At 37.5% G+C, this 22,962-nt stretch overlaps 1 protein-coding gene across 2 annotated transcripts; it reads left to right on the forward strand.

The window, feature by feature from the left end:
• Nucleotides 1-365: 365 nt before the first annotated feature.
• Nucleotides 366-22,815, forward strand: mkln1 (muskelin 1, intracellular mediator containing kelch motifs). Of its 2 annotated transcripts, none has more exons than XM_060889276.1 (18): nucleotides 366-517; nucleotides 1,709-1,778; nucleotides 5,457-5,599; nucleotides 6,164-6,252; nucleotides 7,398-7,507; nucleotides 8,549-8,741; nucleotides 9,567-9,647; nucleotides 9,990-10,055; nucleotides 11,363-11,475; nucleotides 12,017-12,229; nucleotides 12,361-12,582; nucleotides 13,280-13,409; nucleotides 16,333-16,480; nucleotides 18,816-18,930; nucleotides 19,113-19,252; nucleotides 20,291-20,393; nucleotides 20,596-20,650; nucleotides 20,757-22,815. In XM_060889276.1, exons 1-18 carry the CDS (start codon nucleotides 438-440, stop codon nucleotides 20,876-20,878), a joined length of 2,193 nt encoding a protein of 730 aa, XP_060745259.1. In that variant the 5' UTR covers nucleotides 366-437; the 3' UTR covers nucleotides 20,879-22,815. The 2 variants fall into 2 exon arrangements, with proteins under 2 accessions (XP_060745259.1, XP_060745260.1); XM_060889277.1 differs by having other exon boundaries at nucleotides 9,567-9,644.
• Nucleotides 22,816-22,962: the final 147 nt, after the last annotated feature.

Raw genomic sequence — 22,962 nt, forward strand, 5'->3', positions numbered from 1 at the left:
ATTGTAATGAATGCACATAATTAAAATATGTCCTTTTGATTATATATAGCTAATGCACACACACACACACACACACACACACACACATATATATTCTGAACTGTCTTAGTTCTAAATTAGAATTCTTAGAAATTATACACTTTTGCTTAATCCAAAATTTTTTTTATCATGTTCTAGATATTATACAGGTTACTTGACTATAGTCTCCTGACTCTCCCCCATCTTGCAAAGTCTGTGGTCATATAAATTAAGTTTCTGAGCTGCGATGAGAAACGAAAACATCTAATTAAGTAATTTCAGGTAGGTTTTGAAAGTTTATTTAGGTTTTATAACTTGAACAAACTTGAAATTCTCGCACGATGTCCCTTTAAGACGCCGCCACGCCCACAGGAGGCTCGTGCACGCGACGCGCTGCTTGTTGTTTGTGCTCCAACAAGATGGCGGTGGTTCCCGAGAGCCGAGTGCTTTCCTACACTGTTTATAAATGGAGTTCCTACTCCTCGACATACTTACCCGAGTGAGTAACGCCACGGAACACTTGTGCAACTTTTTCAGTCCAGTCGCACACTGAAGCTTTAGCTCAGCTGGACAAAACGGCTCAAGTGTTCTGCCTAATAGATAACCAGGTTATTTGCAAGTCAGCTGGGCGGTTAGCTTAGCTTAGCTTAGCTTAGCCTAGCTTAGCTTAGCTTAGCTTAGCCTAGCTTAGCTTAGCTTAGCACAGTCACTGAACGGCTCATGAAAATATTCACGCCGAAGCTCGCGCTGCGTTTGTGGCTAACAATTATGCACAATTACCTTTTCTGCTAGGAAGTTATTAACTAGCTAGCTGTTAGTTAGCGCTCTCTATTTTCTTGCTATCTCTTATCCAGCTCTCTGTATTCTTGCAGCTTGCTAACTTGCTAACATGCTATCTATCCGTCGTTTGTGCAGGAAAATAAAATATTAAATACACTTTAACGCAGACATGTTTAATGTGTGTTTGGTGGAGACACCCGTTATATGTGACTTATGTGTAATGAAACCGGACAGTCGGCTAAGCTATAGTTGGCATGTTCGATTAGCATGCTAATCGTTAGCAAGTTAATTAGCATGCTCGCTTAAGTGAAAGTTTAAGCTAACGTTTCACTTACTGAGAGCTGAAGGCAGGATTCAGCTGTCTCAGATTTAACTTTTGGTTTCTTTATAAACCGTGTTAACTAGCTGGTAACCGTGTGACGAGACCCCACTGGAATGTCACCCGCGTTTTCCATGCTATTTTTGCCTCATGTTATGTTTGCAGGCTGTTAACACTCTACACACCTGCAGCTTACACATGAGCTCGTTTTAGCATTGATGTATTAATAGTTAGAAATGTCATTAAAAAGTCTTTGTGGGTTTACACACTTTATAATGTCTAAGTGTAACTGAAAGCTCGGAATTATTGGCACCCAGTGTACAATACAATGATGTGCACCATATGTAGTGCACTATGTATATATAATGTACAAGGTAATTGTTATACATTGGCTGAGATTAGTTATTGATTTTATAATAAGAAAACAATGTCAGAGTAACTCCACCAATAATCAGATTATTTATAAGTAGTTGCTATAATTGCATTATTAGTTTCACTGAAATTAGTTTTTATTAACGTGTACGATGCAAGCAGTGATTGGAAAAGTGTGCATCATGTAATTTGCTTGTTTTTTTTTTTTTTTTTTTGCAGGAACATTTTGATCGATAAACCCAATGACCAGTCTTCCAGATGGTCATCAGAAAGCAATTATCCACCACAGGTGTGTATTTGTACCACATTCAGAGCAATGTTATGGGCCTTTTATACGAAATGCCACATAAATAGCCTGATGACGTGTGGATTAGTCTTATTCTTTGAACCTGAGAATATCTTGTTGCGGTTAAATCCAGGATCACTAGAGTCTTAAAAACTGCTCATTCTCTGAGAGGATTGAAATCTGGTTTGATTTCCAGTTTATTTTAACATGCATCTTCTATATCTATATAGTACTAATTGAATATTGAAAATACACTTTTTAGTCTATAGTTATCTCTCTCTGGCCATTTAGGTCATTTAAGGTATTTGAAGCAATTAGACAATATTCTTCTCAATGATCTATTGTTTTGTCTTGACATCAGGTAAGCAGATATAAAAGGTCTAGAGTTGATTTTGAATTTGGAATCCTTTATCTCTCAATATGAAGTCCAAAGATTTGTTACTGCTGCTGAAGTAAGTCCTTACACTGTAAATATATAATGTTGAAATATCAAAACAAACCCACTAGAGAGAGAGAGAGAGAGAGAGAGAGAGAGAGAGAGAGAAATGTTAGTTGTGGCCAAATCAAGTATTTGAAGAAAAGAACACACTAGTGAGCTCAAGACACCTACAGCCCAGAAGATGACTGAAAACAATTATGACTGAAATCCCTACACTGTTCACACACCCCTTTAAATTAAACACACAGGGTTCAGAGAGTACTATGTGAGACTTATTCATTTATAAACTCGCCTACACCGTGGTAGAAAGCTAAAGCAATACCTATGACACTGTCCAAATGTTTATGGAACTTGTTCTGTACAACCGTTTTGGAAAATGTTATCCACTGTACTCGAGTAAGACGATTTTCTCCTATTCTGATCAGTGGTTGGGTTTTTGCAAAAACAGTGATAGCAGCATTAGACCTGTGTAGTGATGACCTTTTCGAGGTGTATTGGATCAAATTGAAAGTTTTACTACGCTGCTTTAGAGTGATTGTTATTTTTGGTTCTCTGTAGAACCGTCAGCTTTTGATTTCTCAGTTTTGTTACCACAATTGATGGGATAATCATTTTGGTCCTAGAGATCCAGTCTGTAGTCAAGTCTCTTTTACACAAAAAGTGACAACATAATGATGACCCATCCTGTACTCTCTCACTACTACTCAGTGAGCTGGAAAAGGGAAAGAAAACTGCTAGAGTCCAGTACTGGGCCGAGATCCGGTGGTTAGAAACCTCAGCTCTAGCACATTAAAACACTGTGGGTGAAATTTCAGTGAGAAATCTTACACAACTTTTAAACAAATTCTCTCCAAGGTCTTGGCAGCATATTTAGCTGGGACTCTAAGCTACCTGCATGCGGCTGTTTGTGGAAAGTGTCAGGAGCACTCAAAAGAGCCATCAGTTAAAATGTTCCTTAGGAAACCAAAAATGGTTCACTCTAGAGAACCTCTTTTTTTTTTTGTTGGTGCTTTTAAGGAGAATGTAGGTAGTCGCTTGATGGCTTATTTTTTGCGTTTTACAAATGAGATGTTGCACATTGCAAAGTGGTTTGAGTGTTCTAGGTCTTGCTCAATAATAAACTAATATATACATAACACTTTGTCCTCAGTAATTCTAATCGCACAGTTCCGATGAAAACAAGAGAGAAAATAAATTAGTGTGGATTGTAATTTTTTCTGACTGGGTATAACCACAGGTTTTAGGCAGGGATTTTGGTCTGTGGTCTGATCCATTATTTTCTTTGTTTGAAGATTAAATGCACTGCTCCATACTCTGGCTAATCTTAAAATGGAAAAAGGAAGCAGTCAGTTGTGTTGGCACACACTAGGCAGTGCAGACAGACTTGTGGTTTGGACTAGAGGAAATTGAAAGGGTTTTGTTTGAGGTGTATTCACATACATGTTCAACTTTTAACCCTGATTTTGCAACACAAGTCGTAATTTTGTGGCCTTTCCTTAACCTTGCAATGCAAGTTCACTTGTGATGTATTTTATTTGGGATGTCACTAAATATTCATGTATATTGTACCATGATGTATGCTTATACAGTCAGAAATTTGTCTCTGGTGCCTGCTGCTGCTGCTAATGCTCAATGCTGAAGGCAGCATAGACTGAAGATTCATTCATTTGCATTCCCGGACTTAGTAATTTGTCAATAACTAGGAAACAGTTAAAATTCTATTAAAACTTGCCGTGTTGTAGAAGTTAAACATCTTTTCACTGTAAGATTGCAAGTTTTTTATTCAGACAGCTTTCCATGGCCAGGTTCTGAGAGAGAGTGGGTGGTTGTTGCTTTTTGTTGTTGCACCTTTTGCTCTGTTGATTTAAGGATACAGGTTGAGAAGCAAGGACATAGGAATCGAGTGTAAATACTGTTGTAAAATAAGAGATCTGCTCACTGAAGCATTGTAAAGCAGAGCCACTTTATCACTGACTTACTGCCCAGCTCTCCCACATTGCAGTGCTGTATGACTACACACTGAAATAACATCAATATGCTTTCATGTGTACATTATATGCTTACGGGTGCTTTTGGACTATTATGATTCCAATATTTAAACACCAGACATTTAAAAAATGTATATATTTATTAATACAAAATGTTTAATGTTTTTTTTTGTTGAGTGCATTTACTGAATTAATAACGCTGAACATTCAATGATTTTTGGGTTACAGGGATTGCAAAGACAAGAAATCGTTAGTTAGAGACCCTAAATGACCCTGAACACTGATGCCATTGTTTCTCTGTCACAGACCTTTATCTGTTTGTGTACATTGCTTTGACACACATTGTTTTAAACCTTGGTGTCAATTGTTAAACTCTGTTTCCTCCTGGACCATTTTTGTGTGCTTACCGTGCGACAAACTGTAAGGCTGAGACGGGTTACATCACATACGTGTGGAGGTTTGAACCATGTTAAAAAATATATATGAAGTTATAAAAACTACTGAAGATGTGTCTCTCTTCTGTATGAATTTAAACTGGAATAGAAATACAGCATTTTAAATTCTATTTACCTCCAAAAAGTTGTAAAGGGAGTAAAATTCATTTAAAGATTTCATTTGACTTCATTAAAAGACAGCAGTATATAGATGTGTGTAAAATGTGTCTTTAAAACATAACGAATAAGGCTTGTATATTAGGATACAAACCATAAAATCATATCAAAGTGACCAGCAAAAGATAAATCCAAATAGTGTCTTTCAGTTGAAGAATGCTTTTTGTTTGCATTACATATTCATGATACTACAGAGGCGAACTTATTTACAGTAGAGCTGCATCACACAGATAACAGAACAACTACCCTTTCTTCTTCTAATGACTATACTGTCTCCTTGTAACACATCAGGTGTTTATGATGCTTCTCCTGCATGATGGTTTATTTTGAGTCTCTGCATCCACAAAGTTATTTATGATTTTTAGTCTTTAAGCAACATCTCTGCCTACAGTTGGAATTGTAGATCAGGGGCCACTGTGATGTGAAAAGTCGGAGTCCAGCACAGCATGATGATTTCTGCCCACTCAAACACTCCAAGTATAGTTTTCTGCCTAATGTTTTAAATCAGCCTTGTTTGTGAAGGGAAATTAAGTTCTGCTGGATGCTGAACAATACCATGTGTTAACACCATGTGTAGAGTTGTACCATGTCTGGTTTTCTCAGATTTATTTGTTAAAATGGACCATTTTCCTGTTTTTCACAGTATCTGATCTTAAAATTGGAGAGACCGGCGATTGTACTAAGCATTACTTATGGCAAGTATGAGAAAACACATGTCTGCAATCTGAAGAAGTTCAAGGTGTTTGGAGGCATGAGTGAGGAAAACATGACCGAACTCTTGTCCAGGTTAGTCTACAGACGAGAAGCCTTTTTTGTGTGTGTATATACAGTATATGTATATATATATATATATACCTTTCTTTGCATAGCCCAGATTGATAGGAAGTTGTGGTCAAAGCACAGGGTCAACCATGATACAGTACCTCTTCTATGGATAAGAGACAGTTAATTGCATAGCTTAAGGGCTCCACAATGCCAGCTTTGTGGTGCTTGAACACCTGACCTTCTAATCTGTAACCCAGCACCTTGTCCATTTCAAATATATCCGAAATAATAAAATACAGATACATTTTAAGTAATAAAACGCTGTCGGCATCATAAACTCCTCTGTCCTGAAAGCTTTTCTGATTAATACCAAGCTGATACTGGTGACTCCTTCCATTAATGTTGCAAGAATTCTCTGTAAGGAGAGTTTACCATATCAGCGATTGTTGATGATGTATAACGTCCACCCTAAAAGTATGAAGTGTTATTATGGAAACCATAATGAGCTCATTAATATAAACCTGTGACATGAATTACACCTGGCAATACTGTCGGAGCTGATTTGCTTTAATTCCTTTGTCATAGTGGCCTTAAGAATGACTTCAACAAGGAGACATTCACACTGAAGCACAAGATCGATGAGCAGATGTTCCCTTGCAGATACATCAAAATAGGTGAGTGATTCACTAAAAGTGTGACATCAGAGTAAACTCAGCAGGGTGACTCATTCGGGATCATTCGATGCATAAATGATGGTTGTGGGGAAAATCAAGCCGAGTACCATGTCTAAGTATTAGTGGAAAGTGGAACGGGATATATATATATATATATATATATATATATATATATATATATATATATATATATATATATATATATATATATATATATATATGTATGTGTGTGTATATATATGTGTGTATATATATATATATATGTATGTGTGTGTGTATATATATGTATATATATATATATATATATATGTATATATATATATATATATATATATCTATATATATATATTATAAAAGAAATAAAACTCTTTATTTACATACTTACATACATACATATATTAAAGCCACTTTCAGTGTTTTATTGTTAATTGCATCTGAAACATCTGTGCTAATGGATTTCCATCTAAATTGCTGCAGATTGATGTTGCCCAAAATGGTCAAAATGCCACTTGTAAACATTTTATTTCTATTTTGCTCAAGACAGGCAGTGAGGTGTACAGCTCACAACTAGTAATCTGGCAGAGTGAAAATATGGGTGCCTTGAGAGGGCGTAAGGTGCGGTTCAGCTACTCGCTATTTCAGAAAATATTTTTTTATAACTTTAACTACCAGTAATGGCTCATTAACATTTAATTTCATTGCAATTCATCAGTTAATTTACATGTTACATTTAGTCTGAATGTGATTTCAGGAATTAGTTTTTATTTAATTATGGTCCGTTATGAAATAATTGGACTGATGTTTATATGTACAGTTAACGGTAACATCTTAACAGTTTCTTATTGCACCTGAGCATACAAAGAATAAAACAATGCCGCATGCATTCAGTGAGTCGTGACGAGTAAACCAGTGGTATTTGCTCAAACATCACTATATCAACAATGACAGACTTTGAAAATATCAGTTCATATCGGGCGACCGCCGTACAAGACTTTTATAAATAGTGGTTACTATAGAAACAGTAATGTATTAAAACAAGTGCTTTTAATATAAAATTGTGAATTGCCTGTCAGAGCTGCTGTTATAAAAAAAAATCATTCAATGACCTGCATCTATTCTTCTTTCCATTGTTGCTGTGTGTTCAGTGCCTCTGATGTCATGGGGCCCCAGTTTTAACTTCAGTATCTGGTACATTGAGCTGCATGGGATAGAAGATCCAGATGTAGTCCAGCCCTGCCTTAACTGGTACAGTAAGGTATGTTCACCTGCACCAATGTGTTAGTAATGACCTCCATGATGTTGACGTGGATGAGGATGGGATTCAGACAGCTGAGCTAGCACAGCGTTATATTCTCTATGTATCAGTGCTGTAGATGTTTCACAAGCACTGTCTGTATTAATCACTATCATTATGGCCTTTTCTATAGGAAAAAGGTTGTTCTGTTAATACTAACCATTTCACTCTTTCATGTGCTCTACATTTTTCTTTTTGTCTTCTATGTTTTTGTTGTCTTTTGCTTGTTTTTCTGTCACTTTTGCTTCATTTCCTGCTTTTTCAGTTTTGCTGATTTCTGCTTTCACTTTTCTTCTTCCTTTTTTCTTCTATTTCGTCTTTTTTTTTTTGCTTTTTCTTTTGCCCTTTTATCATCATAATTAATTGGGATAATAATGACTTAAAAGTGCATCTGGGTATGTAGTAACCCCAACACTGGCAGTTTGAACTACATTCTTCTTTGCTCTTAGTTTCCTGCTTTATTCTGTCCATTTTTGTAGCCTATTGATGAATAATTTCCTATTTATTTCCTCAGTATCAAATTATCAGCATAATATGGGTCTTTTTATGGAAATGATTTGCGTATGTGGTAAACCAGGCGTGTCCTATGCATATAAAATGTAAATAAGGGACTGATATGTGGCTTTTTTCCACCTGACTAAAGCTGATTCCTCAGTTGCTGCTCATTTCATCATTAATCAGAATAGTTTGCATGTCATTTCCTTCCATTGAATCTGCACTTGTTTCTTTAAAGCTTTAATGAACGAATTCCATTGTGACATTTTAATGCTTTTTAGTTTTACATTGCACAGATTGACACTTTTTTGTCATTTATGGTACATTGCTAACTTTAAAAGGAAAGTTAGCTATGATTTATAATTTCAGGTTTAGTGCACTAGATTTATCATCAGTGATAAATGATCTGTGTTTCCTCACAGTTTTTGTTTGTGTAGTGAAAGCCAGCACTAGTGTGAGTTCTGACAGGGTCATGTGACTGGTTCCTGCTGTTTGTCTTTTGTGCAGTATCGTGAACAGGAGGCTATCCGTCTGTGTCTGAAGCACTTCCGGCAGCACAACTACACCGAGGCTTTTGAGTCGCTGCAGAAGAAGACACGCATAGCACTAGAGCACCCCATGCTCACTCACCTCCATGAGCGCCTGGTCCTCCGTGGAGACTTTGATGCCTGCGAGGAGCTTATCGACAAAGCTGTGAGAGGTAGCACACTTAAGACTGCGTCCGTTTAATTAATTAAATGAAAAAGTGTGTGCGCTATGAGCAAATGTGACTGAATAAATGCAGCTTGTGTTTAATAATGCTACCGCAAGATATTTTATAATGCAGCTTGGCTTTTTTTTTTAAAGATTATTTTTTAATAAAGTTCCTTGTGGTATTAGAATTCAGATGAATTGGCATTGTGCAAGTTTAGCAATGAATGTGTGGGTTGTACATGTGAATCTGCCGGCTTATTTATTTATTTATTTATTTATTTATTTATTTATTTATTTATTTATTATTTTTTACTTTTTTTTTTTTTTCACGTCCTTTTGCTAACCCACTAAATTCACATTAATTCCCACCTGGTCAAAAGGGGTTTTGCCATTTTTGCATGTAACTTGTGTATACTGGAATGAGATGCCAATAATATTTGATGGCTTATATTTTCCATTTAAATTGCTTAACTTATGTGATATGTAAGCTAAAAAAGGTTAGTAATAAAACTTATTAGCAGTGTAATGATGTGATTTCAAGTTCTAAAGATGTTTACAAAATGTTTAATAATTCCTTGCACATTAAAAGACAATTATATGGACAAAAAATTGAGATTATTTTAATGTGTTAAGTTTTATATCTTATGTTTTCAGTGGTACTTTTCTGTTCTTGTCCGTTTGCTTTCTGCATCCTGCTGGGCTAAAGTTTGGCTTAACGTATCTTTGGCCTAAAGTATACAGGTTTAAATGTATTTATAGCTTAACGTTGTAACAGGCTCGACTCTTCCTATTTTGACTCCCCTGTCTCTTGTTTCCTGTGCACATTTTGTAGATGGCTTGTTTAATCAGTACATCAGCCAACAGGAGTACAAGCCACGCTGGAGTCAGATCATCCCTAAATGCACCAAAGGTAGTAAGTGTGGTCTGCTGAGCAGCCTTAATACTAACTGTCTATGTCTCTGAGAATACACGGCAGCTTATTAAATGTCTGACATGGCTGAAAGATTAAAGGCTGTTTTCATAGTCTCCTGTTTTGTCCTTTCCGCATTCTACCATCATTCTGCTGCTGTTTTTTTCCAAATGCTCTCTCACTTGCTCTCTCTCCCACGCACTGTATACTATTTATTTATTTATTTTAAAATGTTCATGTTACCTTTCTGTCCTGTTCATCCTCCACATCCTATTACACACACACTCACGCTTTTTGCCCCATCACTCTTTCCCTCCTCGCTCTCTCTCTGTCTCTCTCTCTCAGGTGATGGGGATGACAGCAGGCCCGGGATGAGAGGTGGTCATCAGATGGTGATAGATGTGCAGACTGGTAAGTCTCATCAAAACCTGAATCATTGGTTTTGGCACGAAATAACTGTAGATATGAGCACAATGTTTGTGTGTAAATGTGTCCTTTTTTTTTTTATTATTATTTCTTATCAAGACAGCTTAGATGCTGATTTATCCTCTGAGAGAAAGAGGATAAAAAAAATCAATTCCAGTGACCTGATATAGTCCCTCTGCCACTCTGGCTTTGAGTTACCTCGCTACATCTGAGCTCAGTTTGCGTCAACACTTTCGTTCCTATCGTCATAGCAATGCTGCCATGGAGACGTGTCCTGCACTCCAGTGCTGCATTGCACTGCCACTTTAAACTAGTTATTTCACCTTAAATGGCTTGTTATAGTTAGGATTCTGTACAGAAGTGTGTTTTTTTTGACCGTATAATCAAATTGGGCAGTGTTGTGTAACAAACAGCACTATTGCTGCAATACCGTAATAGTCCTGTTGTTGTCTGATGCTTTTTATAACAAGAATAAAGCAGCACTGTTTGGGAGATCATCAAGACATCTGGTTGCAAACAACTTCTCACGCAGAGTGACCAGAGGCTATAACTGTTCTGCCAACACCCCCCCCTCTCTCATTCTCTCTCTCATTCTCTCTCTCATTCTCTCTCTCATTCTCTCTCTCTCTCTCTCTCTCTCTCTCTCTCTCTCTCTCTGCCTCTGTCTTTTATTCTCTCTCTCTCTCTCTCTCTCATTCTCTCTCTCATTCTCTCTCTCTCTCTCTCTCTCTCTCTGCCTCTGTCTTTTATTCTCTCTCTCTCTCTCTCTCTCATTCTCTCTCTCTCTCTCTCTCTCTCTCTCTCTCTCTCTCTCTCTCTCTCTCTCTCTCTCTCTCTCTCTCTCTCATTCTCTCTCTCTCTCTCTCTCTCTCATTCTCTCTCTCTGTCTCTCTCTCATTCTCTCTCTCTCTGTCTCTCATTCTGTCTCTCTCTCTCTCTTTCTCTCTCTCTCTCATTCTCTCTCTCTCTCATTCTCTCTCTCTCTCTCTCTGTCTCTCATTCTCTCTCTGTCTCTCATTCTCTCTCTGTCTCTCATTCTCTCTCTCTCTCTCTCTCATTCTCTCTCTCTGTCTCTCTCTCATTCTCTCTCTGTCTCTCTCATTCTGTCTCTCTCTCTCTCTTTCTCTCTCTCTCTCATTCTCTCTCTCTCTCTCATTCTCTCTCTGTCTCTCATTCTCTCTCTGTCTCTCATTCTCTCTCTCTCTCTCTCTCATTCTCTCTCTCTCTCTCTCTCTCTCTCTCTCTCTCTCTCTCTCTCTCTCTCTCTCTCTCTCTCTCTCTCTCTCTCACAGAGACTGTGTATCTATTTGGAGGTTGGGATGGCACGCAGGACTTGGCAGATTTCTGGGCCTACAGTGTGCAGGAGAATCAGTGGTCCTGTATCTCCAGAGACACAGAGAAAGAGGTGAGACAGACAGGAAGTTATGATGGTGACTCAGCAATTTCTCTGCTGATTTTGTGGGAATATTATTATTTGATTCCCCTCAGAAATGATCATGTAGTAGGGGAAACATAAATATATGTGAACACCATCACATCATGATGTAATGGTTTTAAATCACAGTGAGTGATGTGTAAGACAGTAAGCATTAAAACAGACTTGAGTCAGTGACAAATATCATTTTCTGTAGATTAATTGTGAACACTGTAATAGTTCAGATATTAAACCTTTTTGAAGTGCTTTGATACACATTTGTTCCCTGCTTAAAGCAAATTTAAATCAAGGCTGTACTATTAATTACTATTACTATTACTATTACTATTGGATCAAGGCTGTACTATTAATTCTACCCATATCTGCATCAAATAAAAACCATGGACAAAAATACGATTGTGTTGCAGTTTATACAGAGTAAACAAAACTCTGAATGCAGATAGAATTGTGATTTTGATACACATGGTAAAACGTAAGCAGTGAAGTTGTGGTGTCTTTGTGTGTGTCTCAGAATGGTCCCAGTGCACGCTCCTGCCATAAGATGTGCATCGACTCTCAGAGAAGGCAGATCTACACGCTGGGACGCTATTTAGACTCCTCTGTCCGAAACAGCAAGTCTCTGAAAAGCGACTTCTACCGGTACGACATCGATGCTAACACGTGGACACTGCTCAGCGAGGACACCTCTGCAGATGGAGGACCTAAACTTGTGTTTGACCACCAGGTGATCGCCTGAAGATCCAGACCATTGTGCATTATATAAAAATACACCATGTAATCAGCCATGTATAGCACTATAAGTGTAAATAGTGCAAAGAACCAAAACAAATAAACAAAACACTTTTTCTCTTGTAGATGTGCATGGACTCGGAGAAGCACATGATCTATACGTTTGGCGGTCGGATTTTGACGTGTAATGGCAGTGTTGATGACGGACGCACGTCAGAGCCACAGTTCAGCGGGCTGTATGCTTACCAATGCCAAGCAGGCACCTGGAGCCTTCTGAGGGACGACTCGTGCAACGCCGGCCCTGAGGATGTGCAGTCTCGCATTGGACACTGCATGTTATTTCACACGGTCAGTTTTCCAGCATTGCATAGGCGAAGCTTTTGTGAACATTTTAAACGACAGTCAGACATTTTATTCTATTGTAAAAGTTAGGACTGCACATTATACACTTTGTAACAGTCACTGATTTCATGTATTTATTTATGTCCATAAAATGCCACATTCGGTGTTGTAAAAATATACTCGCTTCCAATGTTCTACAGTATAATAGGAATAAAACGTTTTAGGACATGATGTTATTAGAATCAAGTCTAAGTGTGACTTTGTGCTGACACAACACACCACCCTGCCACTGATTATTTTCCTATAACAGCACACTCCTTTGTGTTTTATTCTTTAACTTCCTTTAATTATTTAGATTTTTCTTCTTGCTGTGGCTTCACATTGTTTATATTTATTCATTTTGATTTAAAGCTTCATATATTTTAGAATATAATATAAAGTCATGCTGTTCCCAAGTCCTTACTAATTGTGCTAAACTGCTATTTTCAATTTTTACGAAATATTTTTCATTTGAGCAATTGATGTTCAGCCATAATTCTAGTTATTATACAACGTTTCTGTGGATTGTTTCTTGATAGAATACGAGACATGATATGTATTGTGCTGGATTACTGCTTTATTAAGATGTTTTTTGCTTAGGTTAGTTAATAGGAAATACACTTGAATAACGGTTAAAAACTGGTTTTTTGCTTCTTTTTCTCAGAGGAATCGCTGCCTATACGTGTTTGGAGGCCAGAGGTCTAAAACGTATTTGAACGACTTCTTCAGTTACGACGTGGATGCCGATCATGTAGAGATCATCTCAGACGGCACCAAGAAAGACTCTGGAATGGGTAAGAATATCCTACTTCATGAACATTTACAAGAATATGTTAATATGGAGCGATACTGCGCCGATAGTTTTACTTTGTTTTGAGAGCTTTGTACTGAGACTCTGATCGAAAGTGCAGGTATGACTTCATTCCTTATCATAAAATTTTAAAAGATGCAATGTAAGGGTGACTAGTGGAGGGTGTCGTTATCAGAAATCCCTCCGTAGAAGGGAGCGAAGGACTCTCTGGAATGAAAATGACCTCATTCTCAGAAATGGGCAGGAGTCAGACATGCGTGATGTCACCACTGTGTACTGTAACTCAGAAACATTTGTTAACTGTCAGGAGGGGAGGAATGAGTCGACAGCTCACGTCACCGTGATAAAACAGCAGCTTTAATGTTGAATTGGTTGCTAAAACCTTTACTAAGCTATGTTTCATTTAGTACTGGATGTCGTAAAAATAAATAGCTCACAATCATTGTCAAGAAATGTTTTATGTGCTTAAATATCTTGACTTATGCAGATAAAAATAGGTCAAGGTGTAATTCCATGATCATTTTTACTGCTGTGAAAAATAATCATTAAGAAGTGAATAAAGTATAATAGCTGTTGTGGCAAAATAATGTGTGGGTGATGTGGTGATACAGTATGATCTAGTTATTTAATTTCCTATTCCAGGATCTCCCAAAGTGGCTGATTCTTCTTATTAAAAACTTTTATTTCATATTTAATGTTGTGGAAACCCATGATCAAACATTCATGTGCCATTGGTTTTTATTATGTAAATCCAGCTAACCTTTTAAAATGTGTTCCCGAACTTGGACAATTCTCGCCCTAGTTATTGACTGTCCTGGGATTTATTTCAATGCAGTCGGTGAACAATGTCTTCCGTCAAATTCTGAGAAGCTGAATGTCATTCTAGTTCTTAGAAATCCCTGTACACCTACGCAGTTTGTGGTAATTTACAACCTGATGGTACTTTCATTGCTCAAGCATGACTCTACACACATTTATATGCACGTGGGGTCACAAACAAAATTAGGATTCCAAGCATTTCCAAACAAAAGCAAGGTTTTATTAGCTGCAAGGCTAAAAGGGGTCAGTTGTGGTGTCCAGTTCTTTAATGTTGCTTATTTATTTATTTTAAAAACTTTATCATTCATTTCTATATCACCAATATGAAGCATGTAGATGTGTTGGAACCTCTGTAGAAGTGAAGGCCAAGAGACAAAAAAAGAAACACAGGTAGTGCACATTTTCTGTCCTCATAAACACTCTTAAACTTCAATAGGCAACTTGACACTACGTGTGTGTGTGTGTGTAAAAGAGAGAGGGGTGGCAGGGAGCAAGAACACAGACAGAAAGAACGGAATGTTTTTTGCCAGCAAGGAAGCAGCAAGTCCAAACACTGTGCACATAATCTGTCTCAAATGTTTATCTTGCGTTTTCTTGGAGTAATGAAAAGTATTCCCATTTTTGCGCCAGGCCTCTTATTGTTCAGAACCGGTCCATTTTGGCCGGTCCATTACACAAGTGCATGGAGACACAGTTTTTGTATCACTGCATGGTGCCGTGTGCTGTTTCATGCTTTGTGTGCCATTTCCTGTGAAAGCCCTGCATTGACGCATGTACCTGAGCATGTGACAGGCCTCTGATGGTTATAACCTCAGTTTGGTAAATCCCACATTCAAGCTTAAGTGGATCAGATAAGCTGGCTTTGTAGATAAACTAATTAATTGGTCTTTCAGTCTTAGACCTTGCTTTTCTTTGAACTTTCTTTGAAAACTTTCCCCAGCATTGTGAACTTTATCTGATATATGTTTTATATGTTAAAGGGAAATAATGTGATGGTGGTTATTGTTACCGCTCCTTATTCAATCATTTTATTCCTCTTAAATTACAGCAAATAGACAACACACACTTTTTATTATTTATTACAGCCTGATATACTTTTTGTCAGTTTAGAATTACATTTAAAGTAAGATCCCGTCACTTGTACTCAACTCAGCAGCCTGTTGTCATGTTGGCAAAGAAACCAGAATGCTTTCAGTGCCATGGTGAGAAAACGTTAGCTTTAGCTCAGACTGATCAAAAGCAATGACAATGGAGACTTCTAATAAACACCTTTTTATGAAAAATGTCTGACCTGAGTAAACGATGCACATTAATAAATGACATCAGTATTTAAATCATTGTCAGGTTGTTTGGGGCATCAGCTCAACTAAGTGCTGTGAAATGAAATCCATTAAGTACATAAAGTTAATGCTTCCGTCAGATTAACAGTTCAGTCATTGCTAGGGGTGACAGGTTCTTTGTTTGTTTGTTTACTGAATGTCTATTTTGTTTAGCTACTATAATGCTTTTCATAGTAAACACAGATGAAATTCATAATGTGCTGTCATATGAGAATAAAAACTAATAAAATGTAAATAAGTTCTAGGTTATTTACCACAGAGAATTCATACATTGGATGTGATCATTTTTGTGTATGAACTCAGCAATACTTTAATACCAATACCTTTAGTAGAATGTATATATATGATGTATAGAATGTGTTCATATGAACATTCCTTCCTGCTACCCCTGCTGCTTAGTGTGACCCCTGCTGCTTAGTGGTGTCACACCCCCCCACCCCCGCCACACACACACACACACACACACACACACACACACACACACACACACCCCACCACCACCACCACCCGGTGTTATGAAGATGTAATTACATGTGCTGACAGCTTTAACTCCTTTACCCTCAGTTGCATTGTAAACAATGTGTGCTGCCAAATGTTGTAAGGAAATTGAAATTCAGACAAAGAGTTGGTACAAAAACACTGTCTGTCAAGCAGCAGTGCAGTCTTTTCCTCTACATGCGTATTAATTCAATAGACATTGTAACAGTTGGATGCATTGCTGAATACAGTACATCTTTTGTGTTTTAGTACCAATGACCGGCTTCACCCAGCGTGCCACCATTGACCCAGAACTGAACGAGATTCATGTACTGTCAGGCCTTAGCAAAGACAAAGATAAACGAGAGGAGAATGTCCGCAACTCCTTCTGGATCTATGACATCGCCCGGAACAACTGGTAGGATTCTCTCGCTCTCACTCAGTTTAACTCTCTTATTGTCAACCTCATGGAAAGTCTGCATTTCTCCTCTGTTTCTACTTGGTGGTGAATCTGTTGTTACATGCAATCAGATTTGATTTACTATTCTATTTTGTAAATAGTTTGATAAGTCCATCCATGCATATACACTCACTTATGCTTTTATAAAGTAACTCTTTCTCTATTTGTCCAAGGGGGTGGGCAAATGATCAATTCAGCCATCCCAAGAGACAAACAGTAGTTTCAGTGTGCTGCCCAGTCTCATGTTGTGGTTAACTAGAAACTAACTAGGATATGGGAACTTCCATGGTACTGTACAAGTTAAGGTTAATCAGATTTCTCCTTGTTCACTGAGTGAAGCCCAGGGTGAGATTTGGACATAGTTACCATAGTTATAGCATCAAAGGTATTGCTTGGGATAGTAATACTGTTGTTTCGTCAAAGTCAACAAGACCTCTTTCTTTTTATGGTTGTTGACCTACTTGTCCACAACTATGGATGCAAAACTATTCTGGACACAACATCTGTTTGTCCTGACTGCCCAAGCTACTGATTTGTCCACCTCTGCCCTGCACACACAATTAATTCTCTGTGAAGCATTACCAAAGTAAATATTACAATGAAATGGAGCCATAGAAAAACAAATGTTGAAATGAAACTGCTGATCCAAAAAATGAGTGTACAGTTACAAAGGGTTTGTTTTCCCAGTAACACAAACTCTATGCTTACAGATGAATGCCTTCTGACCAAATGAGCACACTGTAAAGAGAAATTAAAGTTCATAATCATGGTTCTTCTTGAAAATCAGTGTTCTTGTCTGTGTGTGAACCAATCACAGATTTCCTAAGGAAAGAACCCCCTTGTTTTTTTTTCCTGTTAGCTGATTTTTTTTTTTTTTTGCTGTCTGATTCTGAAAGAACAATTTGGTATTGTTTCATTTAGTTTTGCTAGTCTGGGGCATCTTGTGGCTTATGTGGTTACAGTCCATGTGCATGAAGAAACTAGCCTTTGTCCTTAAAGGGGAACCAAGTTTGGCTTATTTTAAATAGCAGACAGTGCTGCAATGTCAGCACATAATGAAATATACTTATATAGCCATTACAAAGCTGTAAGAGGACTCAAGAATTAACAGATGGTGTGCATATTGTTGATCCCCTGGTCCATCTCTTCACAATTAGGGCTGGGCGATAAAATGATAACGATATGTATCGCGATAGACACATGATCGATATCAATAAAAAATGTGTTCGATAAAACGTTCGAGTTTATTATTCCTCGTCGAGTTTTTTGCATGTATTTTGCACCTTAAATGTTACGAGATAATTGTTAAGTGGCCATTGTGACTGAGGGGATTATGATCAGAGGAAGGTTAAGTTTAAAATAAAAATGTTTAAATGTAATATATTTTTCTCCTGGTCCTTATTTTAAATGTCATAAAAAATATCAATAATTATCTATATCGACCGATATGAAACACTGATATCGTGATACAGTTTTCAGCCATATCACCCAGCCCTATTCACAATAAAGTTCCTAAACTTATCAGAGAACCCATAAAACAAGAAAGAGGATATTAGTCTGCCCCCTGGATGCTTTGACGTTTAGCAAATGCCCTCATGCCTTATTCTGACTCACATACACATTGGCTGTAATCACCAGCAGTGTCAAGATATTATATGGTGTGTTGTTCTTCACTGCTGTCTCTATGTCCACTAGGGCATCACAGTCAATCTGTACAACATACAAATGTGATGCTCACAGCATTGTGTTACATTAATTAGCCACCTACTACCACACTAATGACAATGTATGGAGTACAGGCTGATTATTGGGGAAAATGACTTTTCTAATGCGGTAGATGATTGTGGGCGTCTTGGTTTAGTGCAACCATTGTTGCTCAGGTGCAAAGAGTAAACAGGAAAGTATCACTGGTTGAGACATAAAGCAGGCAGTCGACAAGTTAGTTTAGATTTAGTGCTCTTTTATTTATTTATTTTTTACTGAGGTTCAATGTGTATATACAGAGCAGGGGTGAGAGAAGCTCCAGTCATTTAGGGACAAAACCTGAATTCTTAATCCTTTATTCGCAAAAGCCGTGTGGTTCTATCATATAGTACAGGTAGTATTTAGTAACTTGTTTGTCAGCATGCTACATCACCCACATCCTTACTAGACACGACTCGAGTAAACGACATCTAACACGTCAGCAAAAACCATACACGGGTGTAGACTAGATATGCAGCAATGCAGTGGTGTGAGTACGTTCACATGCCACCGTTAGATGTTGAGATAAATGTGTGTTTAATCCTTACAGGTCCTGTGTGTATAAGAATGACCAGGCTGTGAAGGAGAACATAAGCAAGACACTTCAGGAGGAAGAGCCGTGCCCTCGATTCGCTCACCAGCTCGTGTATGATGAGTTACACAAGGTAACAACAATAATCAGTAGTTCAACACTGGGTTGTTTTTTTTTAAGGAACAAAAATAAATATTCATGTATATCTTTTTATGATCTACAACTTGAAATTACGTAAACATAAATCTAGCATTTAAGACACATTTGGATTTGTGTAAATTTACACATGCTGATTAATTTTCATGTTTGTTGCAGGTGCATTACCTGTTTGGGGGAAACCCAGGCAAGTCTAGTTCTCCTAAGATGCGATTGGATGACTTTTGGTCTCTGAAACTCTGCCGTCCATCTAAAGAGTATTTACTGAGACACTGCAGATATCTCATCCGCAAGTACAGGTACCTTATTAAACGCTGTCTCTTGTCTGATTGGAGAAGTTTTACATTAATGTTACCAAATTACTGTTTAACTGTCAAATAAGGAGTTAAGCTTGATGGGGCCTGATGTAGGAAAATAAACAATTATAGGGTTGCATGATGTGTCTTGTCATAAAATTGGAGTAAATTATCACCACAAGGATGCATCAGTTTTTTTTAATCTGTTTCTAGTTACATTTAAAGTCAGTGAGCTATTGCTTTAGAAGTGAAAATATAGAGCAAGTGCATTAATCACCTTCTGACCATTAAAATGTAAGAATTCCCCAGCACTGGGACATGCATACTTGGAGAGCTAGCTTATGATCCAACAGCTAGCTAGCTTATGAGACAAGCAGGCCAACTGAGAAAAGGACAGACTCATTATACCAGTTAAATGGACATAGTATTAACATTAACAAAAAGCTTGTTTCTGGCAGTTTATGGTATTATACTGTGTATATGTAATGTGTGTGTGTGTGAATACACAGTCTTGTTTCTGACTTTCTTTTGTGATTAGGGCTGATTACATCTTCACTAAATTAGATTGAAGTCAAGTTGTACTTGTTGTCCATGAGCCAGTCATTTCTGCATCGTTATAGCTCCCTCTGCTGGTTTCCTTTAGTTATTGCTCTCCACATGTTATTAGTTATTGCTCACTGACACGTTCATTAGCAGTAGTGTATGATAATTGTATTTTTTCTGTTATTTAACAGTTGTTTACTGTTAATAAATTCTTACCAGAGTGGTGAAAAAAGTTTGACCAGGATATAGTTAATAATTGTCTGGATTAGCATTACTTACTGAGCTAGTTTCATTAATGTATACTAATACACTATACATTAACAATAAGGCTCCAGACTCTTTATTTAAAAATGAATCAGGATTATCGTCTCTCTATAGCAGGATTTTAACTTTCTGATAGTCTAAGAGTCAACTGTTGAATACTGCAAATGTATTGTTTATTTAAAACTATTGTTTAAAGCTGAAATTTGCGTTCCTGAGTGCTTGTATTGTTTACAGGTTTGAGGAGAAGGCACAGACCGAACCACTGAGCGCACTACAGTACTTGCAGAATGACCTCTCTCTGACTGTGGACCACTCTGACCCTGACGAGACTAAAGAGGTAACTCAAATAACCTGCACTTTGCTGAGCAGACAAGCATCTCTAAATGTACAGCCCAGAGTAGACGTGCTACTGTTACATGACTGGCTGATTGGATAATTGAATTAAATAAACAGGTTTACAAATTGCATAGTGACACTAATAACTTTATGCTGGACAAACTGCCAGTGATTTATTAATAATAAATGATTGTCCTCTGCAGTTTCAGCTCCTGCCCTCAGCTCTCTTCAAGTCCAGCTCAGACTTCATACCACTAGGTAAGTCATTCCTGGTCATCATTAATCTGTAGAACAAATGTCAGAAAATCATATTTCAAATGCCACGTTTTTTTTTTCCTTCTTCTTCCTTCTCTCAAAATTTCAGGCTTTTCTGATGTAGATCAGACGTATGCCCAGCGCACACAGCTCTTTGACACACTGGTAAACTTCTTCCCCGACAACATGACCCCGCCCAAGGGTAACCTCGTTGACCTCATCACCCTGTAGCCATGCTGACTGAGCGCTTTCCCTACAATCCTTATGCCTCTAAGACTAATAAACAGAAGTTATTTTTCTACATCCACTTCAGAGTCCCCTTGCTGACCGAATGAGGTTTCTTCACAAGCAGGAAGGTTTTCTGATTTACCCTTGATGGTAATTTAACCAAAATAACAAAACCAGAGAATACCTACTTACTATAACATTTAATTCATCCACCCAAAGTGTCTGCAGCACTTGTGTACATTTATCTTTCCTCTTAGAAGCTGTCTGAGGAAGTTGAAATCCATAGATTTAAAACTCACTTGGTTTTTCCTCTTTTATTCCAGTCAAACTCAGTTTCAGGTCTAAGCTCAGCTTTCATCTTTATTTCACATTCTGTAGAAATGGGTACATTAGAGATGATGGTCATCTCACACAATTTGGTCTGGGAAGCAGTTGGTTTATTAAATGTGGTATTTTATTTGCACCATTTGTTTATGCTTGGTAAAATTTTGCCAAATTAAGGCGAGCGTGATTACGTTGTAAGTTTGCACTTTATTTCTGAGCTTACAGGATGGAAATTGACTTGTTTTCTTTACTGAAAAATAGATTTAAGTAAGGGCCTCATCCATTGCTGCTTTTATAATAATAGGTCAGCGTAGCTAAACAGAATTAATGATTATCGTGCACATTTTAGATATGTCTAAATATCTAATCGCTATGCTTCAGATGAAATTCTCTACTCACTCCTACTAAAAAATGGCCTCCTTTTACCCATTTGTGCCATAGCAGTATTGCGCATCTTAGTTTTTCTGTCTGAAAGCCACCTCAAGAACAACATACTAACAATTCAAATAATCAGATTGGTGACAACAAACTCCTGCAGTGTGAAACTGTCCAGAAAACTTCACTGGAGACTTCCAGTAAGTGTCATTGCCGTGTTTTGTGTGCGTTTTGAAGCTTACACATGACCACTGAGTCTCGGGAATCAAGGTACATGATACTGCAATGCCATATGTTTGGTTTTAGGGATTCTGTGGCGGCACTACTGAACATGCCGGAATGTTACTTGGAGGTAGTCTTCCATATAAAGTAGTGTGTAAATATTGCCGTGTATAAATGTGTGTGTATATAAGATCTCCTATTTGAAGTATTACCTGTAGCCTGATTTTGAAGGTTTTTCCCCTTGAATGAAAGCATAATATATTGGGACACTGTTGGCTTTATTGTTATTAACAACTAGATCTTTTACAAATAACTGGTTTAATCTCTTCTTGCACTTTGCATTGGAGGTATATTACATTAATAAAAAGTGCACATAAAAGAACAGTTTATCCCATACAAAGTTGTGTGCGTGCATCTGTACAAAATCAGATTCATCGAGACGCAAGTCCTTCGCATACAATTCGTGTAATGTTAGTTTTTTTCTTTTTTGTTTTTCCCCCTAACGTGTTCTACGTATCTGCCCATTTCTTCATTCTAGCACCCCAGTGTAGAACTGAACTTAGGGAAAATGAGTTAACATGGAAAAGTTCATAGCCTCTGTTTTCCAAATGAAATCCCTAATTGTGTATTTCCTGGGCTTGACTGCAGTTAGAGCTGCTGTATGAGTCATTTAGAAATTGTAGGGTTTGTGCCAGGAAGAAGATGAAATATGGAATGTGAAAAATGTAAAAGAGGAAAAACACAATGGGAACATCTTTAATAAAACTCTTTGGCTTGGACGCTTTAGTTGTTTTTTTATTTTTTATTTTTTTATTTTTTTTTTTTTGTTCTCTTCTCCCCCCCTCCCGTTCCTGGACATCTGACTTTTGTTCCTCTCTCGTCTCCTGAGTGAGGAGGATAATAGGATATGTGAACACTACACTGTGGCAGACATGAATGTGTAGAAAATACTTAAAAACTAAAGCATTGTATGTAATGTACATATTGAATAAAGATTGTATTTTGTTCAGGTTTTCTAAGCAGCGTCTCTTTTGTGTTTTGTCTACTTTTGTTCAACACTTTGTAATGAATGGATGTTTGTAAACTAACTCCTTTATTCTGTAAGGAAATGCTTTATTCCTTGGTCACAAAAAAAGAAATTGTAAAAACACGATGCAACAGCAGTG

Source organism: Tachysurus vachellii, chromosome 16 (assembly GCF_030014155.1).
Source record: "Tachysurus vachellii isolate PV-2020 chromosome 16, HZAU_Pvac_v1, whole genome shotgun sequence".
NCBI lineage: Eukaryota > Metazoa > Chordata > Actinopteri > Siluriformes > Bagridae > Tachysurus > Tachysurus vachellii.

What these genes read in the sequence shown, in the direction of transcription:
- mkln1 (XM_060889276.1), top strand. Translation starts at nt 438, where the DNA reads ATGGCGGTGGTTCCCGAGAGCCGAGTGCTTTCCTACACTGTTTATAAA. An exon ending in TATCGACAAAGCTGTGAGAG is followed by an intron (nt 8,742 to 9,566) that starts GTAGCACACTTA and finishes CACATTTTGTAG; the next exon opens with ATGGCTTGTTTAATCAGTAC. An exon ending in TGTATGATGAGTTACACAAG is followed by an intron (nt 18,931 to 19,112) that starts GTAACAACAATA and finishes TGTTTGTTGCAG; the next exon opens with GTGCATTACCTGTTTGGGGG.